Source organism: Panthera leo, chromosome C1, assembly GCF_018350215.1.
Source record: "Panthera leo isolate Ple1 chromosome C1, P.leo_Ple1_pat1.1, whole genome shotgun sequence".
Lineage (NCBI taxonomy): Eukaryota > Metazoa > Chordata > Mammalia > Carnivora > Felidae > Panthera > Panthera leo.
Window position 1 is genome coordinate 94094226 of NC_056686.1, and position 20817 is coordinate 94115042.

The following is a 20817-nucleotide window of genomic DNA, read 5'->3' on the forward strand; positions in this document are numbered from 1 at the left end:
GGGAAATTTAAAGGTCTGAAACAGGGCCCTTTCCTCGGATTGCTCCACCAATCCCTGGAAGGAGGCTCGGGATTGGGGTGCGCCATTTGAATGGCTCAAGAAGGGTCTGCCGGATGTGGCTACAGACCCAGAATCAGGGTTCCTACCAAGACGCCAGTGGACCCCATTTGGTTTGGTTTTTGTTAGAAAGGATCTATTTTCATGTGGCTGCCGCGGCCTACTGGCCTCGAGATCTCCAACTTGTGTTCTCTTCGTGTCTTGTTTTCTTTCTGTTAATTGTCTGTGTATCCTTCTTGGTTTTGCCTTAATTGTTTTCTTTCTGTTGATTGTCTGTGCGTCCTTCTCGGTTTTGCCTATCTTTGTCATGGGTCAAAATCAGCGCACCCCACCCCTCTGAGTCTCATACTAACTCACTTCCAGGACTATGGGAGAGCTGCCTCAGTTTTTGGCTTCCACGTCAAGCCAATCCTTCGAACCCTCTGCAAGGTGGAATGGACCAGCTTTCAGGTCGAATGGCCTCTGCAGGGGTCCTTTGACCTTACTCTGGTATATAAGGTTCATGCTATTGTCTATTCTAGGCCTCTCCTTGAAAGTATATTTGTGACCCATCAGCCAAGTTGGGATGACAGCCAGCAGCTCTTGCAGGTCCTCTTCACTACTGAGGAATGGGATAAGATCCATCGCGAGGCCTGGAAATTGGTGATGGGGCCAAACAGGCATCCCACCAAGGATCCCGCCTTACTCAAGGAAGTCTTTCCTTCCTCCCACCCTGAAGATTGGGATCCAAACACTCCTCATGGTAGGTGATCATTGATCTTATTTTGCCAGACTCTACTGGGAGGTTTCTGAGCAGCCGCCCGCCGGCCCACAAACATGTCTAAGGTAACTGAAGTAGTTCAAGGGACCAACGAGAGCCCCTCAGCCTTCTTAGAAAGGCTCATGGAGGCGTACTGTACCTTTACTCCTATAGACCCTGAGGCACCTGAAAATAGAAGGGCATTAAACCTGGCCTTTGTCTCACAGGCAGCCCAAGACATTCGGAAGAAATTACAAAAATTAGATGGGTTTGGAGGGAAAAATTTATCTGAGCTAGTTGAAATAGCCCAAAAAGTTTTTAACAATAGGTATTCTCAGGAAGAGAGACAGACAAAAAAATTGACTAGGGTGGTAGCGGCTGTCCTGGATGCCCGCGAGGGAAGGGGACCCCAAACGCCCAAAGAATTCTGGTCTGGGCAAAAGAAAAAGGACAGACAAAGGGTTAGAGCGCCACTAGAAAAAAAAAAAACCAATGTGCATATTGCAAGCAAGAGGGACACTGGAAAAAGGATTGCCCCAACTTAGCCCAGCGCAAAACTTGGCCACTCCAGGCATCTATAATGGAAGTCGATTCCGACTGATGGGGCCGCAGCTCAGTGGTCCCTTCTGAGCCATTGGTTACTGTTAATATAGGGGGCCAGCCTAAGACTTTCTTGGTGGACACTGGGGCAACATTTTCAGTCCTAAAACAAAGATCCTGGCCCCAGCAGGCGAGGAGCAACCCTGGTGCAAGGGGCGACTGGGTCCCAAACTTGTAAATGGACCACTGAATGAAAAGTAGATTTAGGCCATAAAACGGTTACACATTCTTTCTTAATCATGCCTGAGTGCCCCTACCCTGGATTACTGGGCAGAGACCTATTACAGAAACTAACGGCTTCTTTGAGATTCACTGAGGGGCTATGCATGTTAAAGTCAGCCAGGATGGCCCAACGATAGTAATGGTGACTGTGCCACTTGGGGAAGAGGGCCTACTTACCCCGGTGCCAAATGAAAATGTTCACACAGTCGATCCCCTCCTTAAAAGTCTCCAGGCGGACTTTCCCCAGGTATGGCCCGAGACCAATCCACCTGGACTGGTGATTCATCAAGACCTGATAATTGTGGAACTTAAGGCGTCCACACTTCCGGTAAGACTGAAACAATATCCTATGTCCTGGGAGGCTAGGCGGGGAATCGCTGTTCACATCAAGCGTTTGCACGACTTGGACATTCTGACCCCATGCAAGTCGCCATTGAATACTCCACTTCTCCCTGTCCGAAAGTCTAACTCATCCGATTTTCGGCCAGTTCAAGACCTGAGAGCAGTAAATGCCGGAGTAATGGATATTCATCCCACTGTACCCAACCCGTATACTCTCCTTATTCTGCTTCCCCCTTCTCAGGTGTATTATACAGTTCTGGACTTAAAAGACGCCTTCTTTGCCATCCCACTGGCCCCACAGAGCCAGCCACTGTTGGCATTTGAACGGACTGATCCTGAAGAGGGAAAAGCCGGACAGCTCACTTGGACGCGACTTCCCCAGGGATTCAACAACTCCCCTACTCTTTTTAATGAAGCCCTGCACCAGGATCTAGAACCATTTCGAATCTCCAAACCGCAGGTAACTCTGTTGCAGTATGTTGATGATATCTTGCTGGCGGCCCCCTCTCATTCAGAATGCCTGAGCACCACCAAGGAACTCTTGAGTCTTCTGCAAAAACTGGGATACCGAGTGTCAGCCAAAAAAGCGCAGATCTGTCGCACTGCGGTCACCTATTTAGGTTACAACATTAAAAAAGGTAAGCGCTATCTCGGTGAACAAAGGATTCGTGCTATACTCGATATTCCTCAGCCTGAAACTCGCAAACAAGTCTGCGAGTTACTGGGGGCAGCAGGCTACTGCAGACTGTAGATACCTGGTTTTGCTGAACCGGAAGCCCCTTTGTATACCACTCCCAAGGGGCCTCCAGAGTCCTTCACATGGGGGGAGACTCAAACTAAAGCCTTCCAAGTTTTACAAGCTTTACCAGAGGCTCTCATGACCCCACTGGCCTTGGCCCTGCCAGATCCCACTAAGCCATTCCATTTGTTTGTAGCTGAGAAAGGGGGGGTAGCCAAGGGAGTTCTGACTCAGCGCCTGGGACCTTGGAGCCAACCAGTGGCCTATTTATCCAAAAGGCTAGACACAGTTGCTTCCGGGTGGCCCACACACATTCGACAGATTGCTGCCACCATGCTACTAGTCAAAGACACAGATAAACTAACCCTGGGATAGACGTTGTCTGTTACAGGGCCCCATGAAGTGGAGGCCTTACTGTGGGCTCTCCCAGAACGGTGGCTGTCAAATGCTCAGATGACCCAGTATCAGGTATTGCTGCTTGACCAGCCCCGGATACGTTTTGTGCCCCCGCAGCCTTAAACCCAGCTACTTTGCTGCCCGAAGGACTAGGTCCCCCTCTATATTCTTGCCCAGAGACCTTAGTGATAGTTTCGTCCCTCCACCCGGATCTCATGGACATTCCCCTACAGGATCCTGATATCAACATGTTTTCAGACGGCAGTAATTTTGTGTTTCAAGGGCAAAGGCATGCCGGTGCTGTGGTTACGACAGACCGCGAGGTTTTATGGCAACAGACCCTTCCCCTGCCGACAGACCCAACCTCAGCCCAGCGCGCAGAGCTCATCGCGCTAACTAAAGCCCTGAAACTCAGAGAAAACAAGTCAGTTAATATTTATACAGACAGCCACTATGCCTTTGCAACTGCGCATGTGCACGGGTCCATCTATTAAGCGCGGCCTCCTCATGGCGGAGGGCAAGGACATCAAAAATAAAGCCGAAATTCTAGACCTTGTAACAGCCATCTGGGAAACTGTGAGACTCGCGATCATTCACAGCCCAGGACATCAAAAAGACAACTCCCTAGAGGCAATCGGAAACCGCCTGGCTGATGCAGCAGCCCGGGAAGCTGCCCTAACTGAAAGTAAAAGTGCTTTGGCACTACGGATCTTGATAGACCCCCTGCTTCCGCCGGAGCCCAATTACACTCCTAAAGATTTGGAGTGGATTTCAAGAAAAGGGGGAAGTATGATACCGGGACGAAAGTGGTTTCAGGATCCTGAAGGTAAGATACTCTTACCCGCGGCACTTGGGCAACGCATGGTGTGTCTGCTCCACCAAGGGACTCCTCTGGGAAAAGCAAAGATGGCGGAATTGGTGCGGAAAAAGTTCAGGATGCAAGAGCTGGGAAAAGAGATCGAGGAGACGGTTGAAAGATGTGTAAGTTACGCCCAAGTAAATCAGGGTGCAAATAAGAAGGTTTTGGAAGCTAAAAGAGATAGAGGAACTGAGCCAGGCCAGTTTTGGGAAGTAGATTTTTCTGAAATTAAACCAGGGAAATACAGATGCAAGTATCAGCTTGTTTTTGTGGACACCTTCTCCGGGTGGGTTGAGGCGTTCCCCACTAAATCAGAAACGGCTCAGGTGACAGTTAAATTATTAAATGAACTAATTCCTAGATTCGGACTGCCTCTGAGCGTAGGATTGGACAATGGCCCGGCCTTCATGGCACAGGTATCGCAAGGTCTAGCCAGAGTGTTGGGAAAAGGATGAATTGGACTCTAAAGGAGACCTTAACCAAATTGTCCCTTGAGACTGGCGAAAATTGGGCTGATGTTCTGCCTTTTGCCCTTTTACCTCATATTCACTGTAAAACATTCAGGGGTCCTACCATTTCTGTTAAGGAAATATTGTAGTTTATTATAGTGATTGTGGCATGTTTGGGTGTTATTTTAAGAAACAGATTCATGTGTAATGGTGAATATTGGACCACTGTTGCTTTTCACATTTGTAAATTCGTTTTATGTTAAACCCTGTAGCCTAACAAACTGCTGTTATTTCTGACAGACACGTATCAATATTGTACTTTGAAGGTTATAAATATTATGTGGAGATTCCTCCATTTTGTTTTGAAATCTATAATAACAAGATCTTCATGTTGTTAAAATGTGGTTTTGTTGAGTCACAGTTCTTTCTGGGGAAAGAAGGCTGTGCAGAATGGGATCATTTTCCTTTATGGGTTTCATTTTAAGAGAATGAAATCTCGCTGCGTCAGTTATGATATTTAATTTATATTTGTGCTGGCCGTTCATTTAGTAATCTCTACCGAAATTTTAAGAGAATTGAAATGTAGAGATTTTGAACCTTGAACTTATGATTCATCTTAAACTGACATGGTAAAGGAGACTTAGTCTGAGTCAAGAGGCACAAGCTAACCCTGGAGCCGCGCTGGAAAGGACTGCACATCATGATCCTGACTACATCAATGGCCGTGAACATAGACGGTGTCCGAACCTGGATTCATCACTCTTAGGTTAAGAAAAACTGCGTGGAGGTGGAAACACCCAGGACTGATACGGGGCCAGAGAACGAACAGCGATGGAAGGTCAAAAGGCACCCAGAGGATCCTTTAAAGATAAGACTGATGCTGGAAAAATTGTCTGGGTTTGTATAATAAGCTTGGGAGACGGTGCAGAACTGCAGCCCTTGCCTTTTTGGCCATACCAATGGGAACTCAGACACTGTCACACGGAAGGTGGTAACGTCTAACGCCTCTCGTACTATGCCTTGTTTCTTGTTCGACCTGTGTGACCTGGTAGGAGAAGGATGGGGGTTGCAAACCTGGGCAAGAGCTCTCAGGAACACTGGGGAGAACAATTACGGATGTGGAAATAGGGCAATAGAGTGAAATTTGCTTAAGATGCAGATAGAAAAAAAAATGAATGTGGAGAGGGTCAATACCACTATGCCAAATGGGGTTGTGAGACACTAGCCCCCTGGTTAACAGGACGGGACCTTGACCCCCTAATTACTCTCCTTAGAACCCCGTACCCCCAATGTGAGGCCCAAGGAAAATGTAACCCAACACCAGCTCATCTACTTTCTCCTCATTCTGGGATACCGGGCACACTTGGGGCCTCCGAATGTATGATGTCATTATGCCCTTGGGGTTCGCAACCAATTTTAACCCTAGGGGACCTCCAAGGGCAGGGTTGGTGCATAGTGTCCCATGCCAACAATTCCGGAGCAATTCGAGACACTCTCAGCTTAGTAAGGAACAATCTTAGAGCCAGGGAACGTGCCAGGGAGGCCAGCAATAATTGGTATCACTCTTGGTCCCCCTGGCTCACATCGCTGCTCACCACCATAGCTGGGCCACTGCTATTGTTACTTCTCAGGTTAACTATGGGCCCATGCATTATCAATTGGTTAGTACAGTATGTCAAGAGGTGAGTTGGTGAAATAAAAATTATGATGATTAGGTCCAACTATGTCCCCTTAGTTCCTAACGATGAATCAAGGGATTGATTCACGGACAAGAAAAGGGAAATGTAAGGGTTAAATTGTAGTGTAGGGCTAACCTGTAGCCTTAAGAAATAACAGCTTTGTTTTAACACTGTACATTAAGAGATAACAGCCTTGTCCTATCAATCAAGGGAACAAAAGTTTAAGGGAAATCAACTGGTTTAGTGTTTGATTGGATTGGGGCAAGGATGTGTCTGAACTGTTTCCACCCCCACCTGGGAACTATTCCTTTGTTCTGTCCCCAGGTGATGATAAGACGATGTGGTTGGCTATAAAATTCTGTACCCTGGCTGTTCGAGACCACACTCTGGTCAAGAGTGTCAGTCCCGATCGGTTGGCCTTGCCTCTCATTGCAATAAATTTTGTTGTGACTGTCACTGGTGCCTGTAACATTCTGTTTCAGGAGTCGTGTGGATGCAACATAACCACCAACAAGTCCTGTAGAACTTTGGACTGAGAAAAAGGATTGAATCAGCAGACTACAACAAATGGGACTGTGAACCAATTCCAAACAAATGGGAAACTATGGCTGCCACTAGCAGTTCCAACATGAAACCTGGGATTCTGGGGACATAACCAAGGTCTGGGGTTTCCAATCAAATGGGACACTGACCAGAAAGCTGATTAGATCAGGAGCTTGATGGAAAGAGAGCAGAGCTCAAAACCAAGAAAACTTACCCATGACCCTCATAAAGAGTGAGAAAGACAGTGAATTCACAAGGTTGACAGGGTGCCGCACCTGTGTTTCTCATTGTCTCCAAATACCATCAGAAGTTTGCTTTGGATCCCATTGTTGGCACAATCTGTGAAACAAAAAAATTTCAACTGAGTAAATTTAAATATCTTATTGGCTTTATTCAACAATTCCCGAGTCAGGCAGCATCCCATCTAGCAGATAAAAAGGAGCTCTGAGGAGCCCTATAAAATGGAAGGATTTTATAGTCAGAAATGGGGCAGGGCAAAGAGGTTATTAGCAAAAGAAAAGAAAGAATTGTTTCAGGCAAGGTTATCTTTCTGTAGGGGAAAAGCAGGGGATCTTATCAGATGACCTCACTAGTGCTGATCAGGAAATTCCAGGCTGATTGGTTTAAAACTCCACTCCTGAGAGAGGCTAAAACTGCAGTTAGGTTAGGTATTAAGTCTTGGTGGGGCTTAGCACAAGTGACTCCATTTGGAGCCACTCTTTCTTTTTAGTACTGCACATAGTTATTATGTACTATGTGCTATTATCTACTAAATGCAGATACACAGTTGTCTGCACTGGGATACAGTAGCAGATAAGACAGAAAGTTCACTGCTCTTGTAGAATTAGTCTTGTAGGGGAGACTGCCAATAACCAAGTACATTGGTTATTTATAACCAATAACCAAATAAATTGAACTGAAATAAAAATACCCAACACATCGACACAGAAACAGCATAGTCTAGGCAGAGTCAACAATTACAAAATCTCTGAGATAGAATGGGGCTTGGGGTTCTTAAGAATGGGGACAACGGAAACAAAAAAAAAAAAAAGTAAAAGGCAGCCAAACGTATAGTTAATTTTCTCTTATAGCCACAAAGTTACATTCCTAATCATGTTGAATAACTGAAGTGAACACATGAGGCTCAAAAATGTTTTTATTTTAACACTTTTAATGTTTTTAGAATTTTTCACCTTTTAAGACTTACAGTATATAGAAATTATAATTTAAGTCCTTTTAAAGTCAAAGGATTAGGTTATAATTCTTACGCCATGCTATACAAGTTGAAAGTCTGAAGTATTTAGCTGAATCTGTACCAGCTGCAGAACATACTTAAAGCTTGTATTCCTTTTTATTTATTGAACTAAAGTTGACAATGTCACATCAGTTTCATATATACAACATAGTGATTCCACAAGTCTATAAATATATGCTATGCTAACCACAAGTGTAGCTGTGATCTGTCACCATGCAACACTATTGCAATACAATTGACTATATGCCCTATGTTGTATCTTTTCTCCCCATGACTTATTCATTCCATAATCGGAAGCCTGTTATCTCCCACACTCCTTCACAATTTTGCCTATACCCTCACCCCCCTGGTAACCACACGTTTGTTCTTTGTATTTATGGGTCTGTTTCTGCTTTTTGTTTTTCAGATTCCACATATAAGTGACATCATATGGCATTTATCTTTCTCTGTCTGACATACATATTTCACTTATCATAATACCCTCTAGGTCCATCCGTGTTGCTGCAAATAGCAAGATGGTATTCTTTTTCTTCTCTTTTCTTTTTTTTTTTTTTTTTTACTTTTTAAAATTCAAGTTACATAACCTACTGTTTAGTATTGGCTTCAGGAGTAGAACCCAGTGATTCATCACTTATAACACCCAGTGCTCATCCCAACAAGTGACTTCCTTAATGCCCATCACCCATTTACTCCATCCCCCCACCCACATACCTCCATTGACCCTCAGTTTTTCTCTGTATTTAAGAGTCTCTTCTGGTTTGACTCTCTCTATATTTTTATCTTATTTTTCCTTCCTTCCCCCTATATTCATGTTTTGTTTCTTAAATTCCACATATGAGTGAAATCGTGTGATATTTGTCTTTCTCTGACTTATTTTGTTTAGCATAATACATGCTAGTTCCATCCACGTTGTTGCAAATGGCAAGATTTCATTTTTTTTTTTTTTGGTTGCCAAGTGATTTTCCATTGTGTGTATATATATATACATACATACACACAATGGAAAATTGTATATATATATATGTGTATATATATATGTATATATATATACACATATATATACATATATATATACACATATATATATACATATATATATATATATATATGTATATATATATACACCACATCTTCTTTATCCATTCATCAGTTGATATTCATACATTTAGGCTCTTTCCATGATTTGGCTATTGTTGATAATGCTGCTGTATCATTGGGGTGCATGTGCCCCTTTGAATAAGCATTTCTGTATCCTTTGGATGAATAACTAGTAGTGCAAATGCTGGGTTGTAGGAAAGATCTATTTTTAATTTTTTGAGGAACCTCCATACTGTTTTTCAGAGTGGCTGCACCAGCTGGCATTCCCACCAACAATGGAAAAGAGATCCTCTTTCTCCGCATCCTCGCCAACATCTGTCGTTGCCTGAGTTGCTAATGTTAGCCATTCTGACAGGTGTGAGGTGGTATCTCATTGTGGTTTTGATTTGTATTTCCCTGCTGATGAGTGATGTTGAGCATCTTTCCATGTGTCCTTCATCTGGATGTCTTCTTTGGAGAAGTGCCTATTCATGTCGAACTTCTGCCCATTTCTTCACTGGATTATTTGTCTTATGGGTGTGGAGTTTGTAAGTTCTTTATAAATTTTGTATACTAACCCTTTATCAAGTATGTTGTTTGCAAATTTCTTCTCCCATTCCATAGACTGCATGTTAGTTTTCTTGATTGTTTCCTCACTGTGCAGATTTTTATCTTGAAGTCCCAATAGTTCAATTTTGCTTTTGTTTCTCTTGCCCCCAGGAGACATGTCTAGTAAGAAGTTGTTGCAGGAAAGGTCAAAGAGGTTGCTGCCTGTATTCTCTTCCAGGATTTTGATGGTTTCCTGACTTACATTTAGGTCTTTCATCCATTTTGAGTTTATTTTTGTGTATGGAATAAGAAAATGGTCCAGTTTTCCCAGCACCGTTTCCTGAAGAGACCATCTTTTCTGTCTTTTCTGCTTTGTTGTTGGCTATACATTTGTGGTTCCACTTTTGGGTTCTCTGTTCTGTTCTAAGATCTATGTGTCTGTTTTTGTGCCAGTACCATAGTGTCTTGAGGATTATAGCTTTGTAATACAGCTTGAAGTCTGGAATTGTGATGCGTCCAGCTTTGGTTTCCTTTTTGAACATTGTCTATTCGGGGTCTTTTCTGGTCACATACAAATTTTAGAATTGTTTGTTCTAGCTCTGTGAAGAATACTAGTGTTATTTTGATAAGGATTGCACTGAATGTGTAGATTGCTTTGGGTTGTATAGATGTTTTATTATATATTCTTCTAATCTATGAGCATGGAATGTCTTTCCATTTCTTTGTGCTTTATTCAATTTCTTTCATAAGCTTTCTATAGTTTTCAGCATACAGATCTCTTTTACTTTTTTAGTTAGGTTTATTCCTAGGTGTCTTATGGTTTTTGATGCAATTGTAAATGGGATAGATTCTTTGATTTCTCTTTCTACTGCTTCATTATTGGTGTACAGAAATGCAACTGATTTCTTTACGATGATTTTATATCCTGCGACTTTGCCGAATTCATGTTGTCAGTTCTAGCGGGATTTTGGGGGAGTCTTTTGGATTTTGCAGAGTATGATGTCATCTGCCAAGAGTGAAAGTTTGACTTCTTCTTTGCCAATTTGTATGCCTTTTGTATCTTTTTGTTGTCTGATTGCTAAGGCTAGGATTTCCAGTACTATTCGAACAATAGTGGTGAGAGTGGACATCCCTGTCATGTTCCTGATCTTAGGGGGAAAGCTCTCAGTTTTTCCCCATTGAGGATATTAGCTGTGGGTCTTTTGTACATGGACTTTATAATGTTGAGGTATGTTCCTTCTATCCCTACTTTCTTGAGAGTTTTTATCACGAAAGTTTGCTATATGTTGTCAAATGCTTTTTCTGCATCTATTGAGTGTCATAGAGGTCTTGGCTTTTCATTAATATGGTGTAGCACATTGACTGATTCGCAAATATTGGACCAGCCTTGCAGTCCAGGAATAAATCCACTTGATTGTGGTGAATAAATCTTTTAATGTACTGTTGAATTTGATTTGCTAGTATCTTGTTAAGAATTTTTGCAACCATGTTCATCAGGGATATTGGCCTGTAATTCTACTCTTTAGTGGGTTCTTTGTCTGGTTTTGGAATCAAGGTAATGCCGGCTTCATAGAATGAGTTTGGAAGCTGTCCTTCCATTCTAGTTTTTGGAACAGTTTAAGAAGAATAGGTATTAACTCTTCTTTAAACATCTGGTAGAATTCCCCTGGGAATCATCTGGCCCAGGACTCTTGTTAGTTGGGTGATTTTTTATTACTGATTCTATTTCTTTGCTGGTTATGAGTCTCTTCAAATTTTCTATTTCTTCTGTTTCAGCTTTGGTAATTTGTATGTTTCTAGGAATTTGTCCATTTCCTCCAGATTGTCCAGTTTGTTGGCATATAACTTTTCATAGTACTCTCTTAAAATTGTTAGTATTTCTGTGGTATTGGTTGCTATATCTCCTCTTTTGTTCATGATTTTATCCTTTTACGTCCTTTGTCTTTTCTTTTTGAGAAGTCTAGCTAGGGGCTTATCAATTTTGTTAATTCTTTCAAATTAGTTTAATGATCTGTTTTACTGGGTTTTGTTGTTGTTGTTTCTGTATCATTTATTCCTGTTCTAATCTTTATTATTTCCCTTCTTCTGTTGGCTTTAGCCTTTATTTGCTGTTTCTTTTCCATCTCCCTTAGGTGAAAGGTTAGATTGTGTATTTGGGACGCTTCTTGCTTCTTGAGACAGGCCTGAATTGCTTATATATTTTCCTCTTAGGACTGCCCTTGCTTCATCCAACGTGTTTGGACTATCGTGTTTTACTTTTCACTGACTTCCATGTATTTTTTATTATGTCTTTAATTTCCCGGTTAACCCTTCATTCTTTAGTAGGATGTTCTTTAACCTTCATGTATTTGAGGGCTTTCCAATTTTTTTCTTGTGGTCTCAAGTTTCATAGCGTTGTGATCTGAAAATATGCATGGTATAATCTCGATCTTTTTCACCTGTTGAGGGTTGATTTGTGACCAAGTATGTGATCTATTCTGGAGAAGGTTCCATGTGCACTCGAGAAGAATGTGTATTCTGCTGTTTTAGGGTGAAATTTTCTGAATATATCTGTTAAGTCAATCTGGTCCAGTGTGTCATTCAAAACCATTGCTTCCATGTTGATTTTCTGCCTAGATGATCTGTCCGTTACCGTAAGTGGGGAATTAAAGCCCCCTACTATTGTAGTATTATTATCAATGAGTTTCCTCATGTTTGTTATTGATTTATATATTTGGGTGTCACAAGTTGGGGGAATAAATATTTACATTTGTTATATCTTCTTGATGGATAGACCCCTTAATTAAGATATAATGCCCCTCTTCGTCTCTTGTTACAGTCTTTGTTTTAAAATCTAGTTTGTCTGATATAAGTATGGCTGCTCTGGCTTTCTTTTCATGTCCATCAGTATGATAGATGGTTCTGCATCCCTTCACTTTCAATCTACAGGTCTATAATGAGTCTCTTGGAGGCAGTATATAGATGTATTTTTTTCTTCATCCATTCTTATCCCCTATGTCTTTTGATTGGAGCATTTAGTCCATTTACATTCAGAGTGATTATTGAAAGATATGAAGTTAGTGCCACTGTGTTACCTGTAGAGTTGGTGTTTCTGATGATGTTCTCTGATGCTTTGTAGTCTTTATTGCTTTACACTGTCAATGTAGAGCTGGATGTGGGGCTCAAACTCACAAACTGTGTGACTCATTTGGCTCATGACCAGAGCCAAAATCAAGAGTTAGATGCTTAACCGACTGAGCCACCCAGGTATCCTGGTATTCTTATTTTTAATGTTTTGAGAGACCTCCATACTGTTTTCCACAATGGATGCACCAATTTACATTTCCACCACAGTGCACAAGAATCCCTTTTCTTTACACTCTTGCCAACACTTGTCATTTCCTATTTTTTCTTTGTTTTGTTTTGTTTCTGACTCTAGCCATTATGACAGATGTAATGTGATATCTCATGATTTTGATTTGTATTTCCCTGATAATTACTGACAGACATTGAGCATCTTTCATGTCTGTTGGTCATCTATATATCTTCTTTGGAAAAATATCTATTCAGGTCCTCTTCTCATTTTTAATTGCATTATTTGCTTTTTTGGTGTTCAGTTGTGTAGGTTCTTTACATATTTTGGATATTAACCCATTATTGGATATATCATTTGTGAATATCTTCTCCCATCCAGTATGTTACCTTTTCATTTTGTTGATGATTTGCTTTGCTGTGCAAAAGCTCTTATTTTAGAGTAGTCCCAATAGTTTTATTTTTGTTTTTGTTTTCCTTATCTGAGAAGACAGATCTAGAAAAATGTTGCCAAGGCTAACATCCAAGAGATTAACGCCTGTTTTCTTCAAGGGTTTTATGGTTTCAGGTCTCACCTTTAGGTCTTCAATCCATTTTAAGTTTATTTTCATGTATGGTGTGAGAAAGTGGCCCAGTTTCATTCTTTTGCATGTAACTGTTCAGTTTTCCCAAAACCCTTTACTGAAGAGACTATCTTTTCCCCATTGTATATTGCCTCTTTTGTTGTTGATTAGTTGACAATGTAAGTGTCAGTTTATTCCTGGGCTCTCTATTCTGTTCCATTGATCTGTTTCTATTTTTGTGCAAGTTCCATATTGTTTTGATTACTATAGTTTTAGAGTATGTCTTAAAATCTGGGATTGTGATACCTCCAGCTTTGTTCTTCTTTCTCAGGGCCTTTTGTGTTTCCATAAAACTTTTAGTATTATTTGCTCTGGTTCTGTGAAAAATGCTGTTGGTATTTTGATAGGGCTAGCATTGAATCTATAAATTGCTTTGGGTAGTATGGACATTTTAACAATACTAATTATTCCAATCCAGGAGCATGAAATATCTTCCCATTTGTTTGTGTCATCTCCAGTTTCTTTCATCAATGCTTGCAGTTTTCAGATTACAGGTCTTTCACTCCCTAAGCTGAGTTTATTCCTGTTCCTAAGTATTTTATGCTTTTTGTTGCAATTGTAAATGGAACTGTTTTCTTAATTTCTCTTACTTCTACTTCATTATTAGTGTATAGAAACATAACCAATTGCTGTGTGTTAACTTTTTGTCCTGTAAATTTACTGAATTCATTTATTACGAAGCTTGTATTGTTGACTAATTTTGGATCAGTGTCTTGATGGCCAAAAAATAAATATCTTTTCTTTTAAAAAGTAGAAAATGGGTTCAAAACCTCTTAGAAATTGTAAAGTGGGCTTTCTGCAAAATAACTAATTGACTTAAATACTGAAATGGGATTCTAAATGGTCTTGTTCTAAATAAAGTAATCTTTGCTGTTTTTATCAGTGGTCTTTTACTTTTTAAGGTATAATTTTCCATTTAAGAAAAATTTTAGGGGTGCCTGGGTGGATCAGTTGGTTAAGTGTTCAGCACTTGATTTCGGCTCAGGTCGTGAACTCACAGTTGGTGGGATGGAGCCCTGCGTGGGGCTCTGTGCTGACAGCGTGGAGGCTGCTTGGGATTCTCTCTCTCTCTCTCTTGCTCTCTGCCCCTGCTTCACATGCTCTCTTTCTCTCTGAAAATAATTAACATTAAAAAAATGTTGGCACCAAGAACTGCTTCCATTACCTATTCAGTCTCAATTCAGGTACTAGAGCCCCTTACGCCTGCCTTTTTTAAAAGAGATAGAAGTTTATCGAATACACTGCAAAGGAGCAGCAGGCAGGACAGCAAGGGAAAGACTGCCTGCTCTAGACCCCCTTTTTAACTTGACAGGGTAATGGTACCATGAAATTTCACCTCCTGTGAAATTTGGAGGAAGGGGCTTGCTAAAATAAAAACAACACTGCATCTGAAGGCAGACATTTGCTCACCTATTTATTCATTTGATTTATAAATATTATTTATATTTTATATTAAAATTTTATAAATATATTTTGTAATTTTTTAATGTTATTTATTTTTGATAGAGAGAGAGACAGAGAGACAGAGAGACAGAGAGAGAAGGAGGGGTAGAGAAAGAGGGAGGCACAGAATCTGAAGCAGGAGCCAGACTCTGAGCTGTCAGCTCAAACTCTTGAACCATCAGATCATGACCTGAGTCAAAGTAGGTCCCTTAATGAACCAAGCCACCCAGGCGCCCCCAAAATTTCACAAGTATTAATAAAACATTTATAATATTTATAAGTATTAATATATTTATTATAAATTTTACTATGTGCCAGTCTCTCAGGCAGATAGAATAGTGATGAAAATAGACATGCTTTGTCCTCACGGAGCTTTTGGTCCAATCCCAGTCTCCTCACATTCTTCTGCTTGGGTAATTTTGAACAAGTCACCTCATCTCTCAAAACCTGGATTTCCTTATTTGTATGATGGGCAATATGCACAAGGATTGTGACGATTACAGATACTATAGGCTTAGCACAAAGCCCGGCATACAGTGGTTACTTAGTAGATTTCAATGAGGACATCCTACCCAGAAGCCTCATACATTCAGACAGGTATTCATTCATGAGTTCAAACTGTGGTGGATACCAAGGTTTCAGGAAGTTTGGGTACTATATCATAGAGAAAATACTTCAGTTCTGAAGAACAAATGAGGTCATTTCAATTCATTGATTATTTTACTGTTTTATTTGTTATGCTTATTGAACAAGCTGCATTAATTTGTTAGCTTGAGCAAATCTCTCTTTAGTCTGTTAATACTGTCAGTAGATGATCACTTTAATTCCAGAAGGTTGCCAATCACAAACTTACGTTTCTTAGAACAGGGCTAGCCTCAGTTACAATTTTTAATAAATGACAGGAATCAAGGAGGACACAAGTTCTTTAGAATCCTAGTTAATGGTTTTGACAATAAATGTTTACTATCATAGATATTGGTTTAAGTTCTCTACCAAGCCTATACAATGAGGAAATGCACAGTAATGTTTTTTTTTTCCCAGAAGGTAGAAAAAAATTGAATATTCCTTTCAAAATACTATTTTAATCCATTATCCCCAAGCCTAACATAATCATGCATTTTTCATCACTAAATTAAAGCTCTTTATACAGGTAATATAAATACAAATAGTCATCATTAAAGTAGAAGATTAACTTGAAACCAATATTGCACTGTATGTTAACCAACTAAAATTTAAATAAATTTTTTTTAAAAAAGTAGAAGATTAATATAAAGCAAAGGAAAAAAGGAGATTTCCTCTAAGGTGAAGGTAACTTGGTTTCACATAATTTGCAAAATAAACAGCAATTCCCCAGCAGAGTCGTTTGGGAAATGCCCATGAGCACCAGGATCAGGGGAGGTGATGGCTTTGCCCACAAAGGGAATTCAAGTTTACACAGAGGAAGGTTGAAAGATGGGGACAAAATTCAACTGGCCTCATTGGTTCATGTGGAAAGACAACCCCAATTTAGGTTTCTGGCAAGTGCACAGGGAGGTAGCTTTCTGGATAAAAGCAGGATTCCAGATATTTAGCCCAATTCTTTGAGTCCAAGGGAGAGAGACATGTCATTGTCTCTATGGCCTGGCTGCCCAAAGTAGGAGGGGACCACTCTGAGGCACTGACAGGTAAAACTCATCTATTCTGCTGGCATACGCTTCAGTGATTCCTGTTTTGGGTCTGTTCTTTGCTACCTAAGGCCAGGGGTACAATTCCCTAGCACACTAAATCAATTATCAGGTTAGTAACAAAATCAAACTATTTGTCTATCTGGTTGGCCAACTGTTCACCTGAATTAACGAGCAGCTAGCAAGAGTCAAGAGCCCTTATCAATAAGCCAAATGTTGGCTGAATTAATTGGTTAGTTGATTGACACCTGAATTCAGCTAAGAGAAAGGATCTCATTCAGAGAGCACCCGAGTCACTTCCTGCCCTCCCATGTTTTTGGGTTTTTTTTGTTGTTGTTGTTAGTGAAGGCAGCAAAATCTGTGATTATTCAGTGATTGTTTTTACTTTGCTTTGTGATAAGCCTCTTCTCTTTCCTACAAATTTTCTGTATGTGTGTGTCTTGGGGGAATGAAATGTTTCCCAATTAGAAACACATTTGGAAGGGACAGGAAAACTCATCAAATCCAAATAATTCTCCAATGCTTACATCTTCTTTAATTGCCCTCATAATTTATTCTTGTTGAACACTTCTAGTGAAGGGAAGCAGATATCTTCTATGTTCAGATAGCACTAACTGTGCTGACATAACTGGGAAAAAAAGAGGGAATGGAAGAGGAAGAGGTGAAGAGGAGAGGAGGGGAAAGGAAGAAAGCTCTACCACTTACTGAGCACTTACTCTGGACCCAGCCCTGTACCAACATGAATTACAGACATACTGTGTTGTTTGGGCCTGTGGCTATGGAGTCCAGCAGCATAGAGAAGCAGAGTTAACATAGGGGCACGATTTCCTCACCCTGCTAAGGAGACAGAGCAAGAGATAGTGGCTGCATGTTAGAGGAGGGAGGCCAGTGTCATCGACCTCTCTGCTGCCCTATAAATCCTCATTTTCATCCCCTGGAGGTAGCAGAGTTCCTCTCCCCTTAAAGGTTATAAAATGCCTTTGCCTACATATCTTCGTGGTTGAGCAGGGATTGGAATCCAGGCCTATTTATTTAGCGTTAGAGCCTGTGCTCTCAACAAGGCTTTGCTAGTTAGTTCTGTCCTATCTTTCACTGGCTTTCCCTCCTTCGTCATGCCTCTGCATTGCATCCAGCTGGTGCAGCAGTCCTGCAGCATAAATGCAACTGACTGGTGGAAGGGAAGTGATAATTCTCTGGGCACATTCTCAAAAGTGTTCTTGGATTTTTTTAAGGTAATAAACTGACCGGATTTTTTAAGATTATAGAGAAAGGGCATAAAAGTAGCAGTGTGAAAGCAAGTCCAGGAGACAGGTAGAAAAGGTTGTCAGTTTGTGACCCTTTCTGGAACGGCTCCCTCATCAACAACAAAGGCAAACTCACTCTCCCTGAAGTCAAAACCTGTATGATAGGCTGCTTCATGGAAACATTCCTCTTCCCGCCTCTGTGAGACTATGCAAACTAGCCGATGTACTCCGGCCCCGTGAGCAGCAGTGCTCATGGTTAGGAGTGAGGGATTGAGAGCAAATCTGAATCTCATCTCTGCCGTTTTCTAGCTGATGACCATGGGTAAGTTATTTCACTTCTCTGCGAATAATAAGTAAGGATAATAACCCACCACAGAGGGTTGTTGTGATGACAGTTACATTTTTCAGCACTTAGGACAGTGCCTGGGATCGAGTAATAACGTCCTCATCCGCAGCAATAGCAGCAACATCCAGGAGTCTGGCTGTGCTCTCAGAATCGAAGCCCTCCCTCTGACATCTCAGATCCTTATTTGTGCTTTGCAGGGGATGGAGAGAACTTGTCTCTGTGCCTTCCCCGTGCTACACTCAATGGGCTCAGAGTGCGCGTCACCAGTCCTGGCAACCGCTCACCGCAAGTTCCAGGTTAGTTCTGTGAGCCACGTGGAAAGCTAGAAAACTAGGGCCCCACAGAATGGCAGGACACTGGGTCGATTTTAAAATGGGACTCGTGTACTGCCAAAAGCTGTTAGTATGATATGAGATCACTGGAAGAGCTTAATTACTCACAAAATTACATGCACAAACACTGCAGTATGTGGCAAAACAAACTGGGATTTGTTGCCAATGCTTTCTTCAAAGCAGAGGCAATTTCTTGGTAAACTTCAGTAATGTGGGCAGCCTGGAATAGCTAGTGATTTCACAATCTCTGTATTTATGTTTTTTCCCATGCTAGGCACATGTTCAGTTTTTCTCCTTCCTGGTATCCCATTTCACAGATGAGAAACTGTGTCTCAGAGAAGTTAAACAACTTGTTCAAATGTGACCCTTACAGAGCAGCACCCTGGACTTTGTATAGGACTCTCCGGCTACTCTGATAACTTCATTATTACCCTCACATAGTACTTTCTGTCCCTGCATGTGGGGTTTCCCATCTCCACCTGCAGCAGGAGGGTCCTTCCACAACTATGTTAAGAATGTAACACATCCAGTACAAGGGTGTTGGGAATAGTCACATGGTTTCAGCCTCAGGCTCTGAGGATAACAGACTTTCTTGAGCAGGTTCTCTCTCTATCTTGAACTTCGGGGGAGGGCCTATGACTTAGACCAAGATGGAATTGAGGAGGAGACCTGGGCCTTTGTATCTCATTCAAAAGAAGAACCTGAGGCTACCTTACACTCAATTGGCTGGTCGCACACCATGCGTTAGGCCCCCCTGGTTCTGAATCTTCTTTTTCCATTTACTGCTGCCCGACATAAAATCTTTTTAATGGCCTGATTTTATCTTTTTCAAATTGTGAGTGAAAAACACTCCTGCCTCTGCATTACACCAGCACAAGCACTGACCTCAGAATCAAGAGAATCTCAAACCTCACACTCACATGATTTTCTCTTGCTCGGGCTATGGAAACGGTAACAGAAATAAGAAATTTATCTCTCAAGTCACTAAGAAGCTGAAAAGGAGAAAAATTCATAGTAGGTATGATAGGGGCTGTTTCTCTGCACATAACCAGTACTTGAGGGGGGAAAGGGTTTTTTCTCCTGAGTCCTTGATTCTCTAGGTCCATCTGAGAGTTCACAAACTCTGGAATGTTTGAGAGTTCACAAACTCTCTACTACTTCTACCTTCCTTTTAGATCTTCTTTTCTTTACATAACTCCCCAAGCCACCATAATGCATTCAGGATGACAGAGCATATAATTCTCCTTTCCTTTCTTTTTACTTTGTCCTTCCTCCCCTTTGTATTCTTCTTCTCCTTTATTCCATGTCCTGCTTTCCCCGAAGCCTGACATTGCTCCTGATGAAATGAAGATATGTATAGGGAGGAGGAGTGCCTGAGTAGCTCAGTCAGGTGAGCGTCCGACTTCAGCTCAGGTCATGATCTCACAGTTTGTGAGTTCGAGCCCCACGTTGGGCTCTGTGCTGACAGCTCAGAGCCTGGAGCCTGCTTCAGATTCTGGGTCTCCCTCTTTCTGCCCCTCCCCCACTCACACTCTTTCTCAAAAATGAATAAAAGTTAAAAAAAATTAATAAAAAAAGATCTAGATAGGTAGGAGAAGAGGGGGGATTGAAGCAGTCACAAGTGCTTATTGCAAATTCTTTTCTTTCCCATTTCAGGTTTTGGGGGAAAAAAGAAGATACTCCTCCACCCAAATAAAAAATCTTCCAAAAACCTGAGTGGGGAATGAAAATCATCCACTGTCAGCCCATGGTCTATGTGTAAGCTAGAACTTTCTGTGCTTTGCATGTCTTATCGCTGGGTGCTCTAGGGAAGCAAAGGCATGGTGATCCCACCCTGGGAAAACCAAACAACCATAGCAGAATTTGTGCTTCGAGGATTTTCCTCCATCCGACAGCTAAATATTTTCCTCTTTATGACATTTTTAGTTTTCTACATCTTAATCGTTTCTGGAAACATCCTCATTGTTCTGCTAGTTTTTTTCAGCCATCACCTCCACACCCCCATGTACTTCTTCCTGGTGAACTTGTCCTTTCTAGAGATCTGGTATACCTCCAACATCGTCCCCAAGATGTTGCTGATCATCATAGCTGAGCAGAAGACTATCTCTGTGGCTGGGTGTCTGGCACAGTTCTACTTCTTTGGATCCCTGGCTGCAACAGAGTGTCTCTTGCTTGCTGTGATGTCCTATGACCGGTATCTGGCCATCTGCCAACCTCTCCACTATCCCATCCTCATGACTGGCCCCCTTTGCATTAAGCTGGCTTCCAGTTCTTGGCTCTGCTGCTTCCTCCTCACAGCAATTACTATGGTCCTACTGTCTAGACTAACCTTCTGTGGACCCAATGAAATCGATCACTTCTTCTGCGA

General features: G+C 41.5%; 1 protein-coding gene across 3 annotated transcripts in view; it reads right to left on the reverse strand.

Moving 5' to 3' along the window:
• LOC122228361 overlaps positions 1–20817 on the reverse strand; it is a 101167-nt gene that overhangs the window by 51579 nt on the left and 28771 nt on the right. For 2 of the 3 annotated variants that reach the window (XM_042953367.1, XM_042953366.1), the window contains exon 4: positions 6901–6964. In XM_042953367.1, coding sequence (XP_042809301.1) covers positions 6901–6964 — 64 coding nt within the window. Of the gene's footprint in view, positions 1–3869; positions 4041–6900; positions 6965–20817 lie in introns of those variants that run through there. The other variant, XM_042953368.1, reaches the window with a different exon arrangement.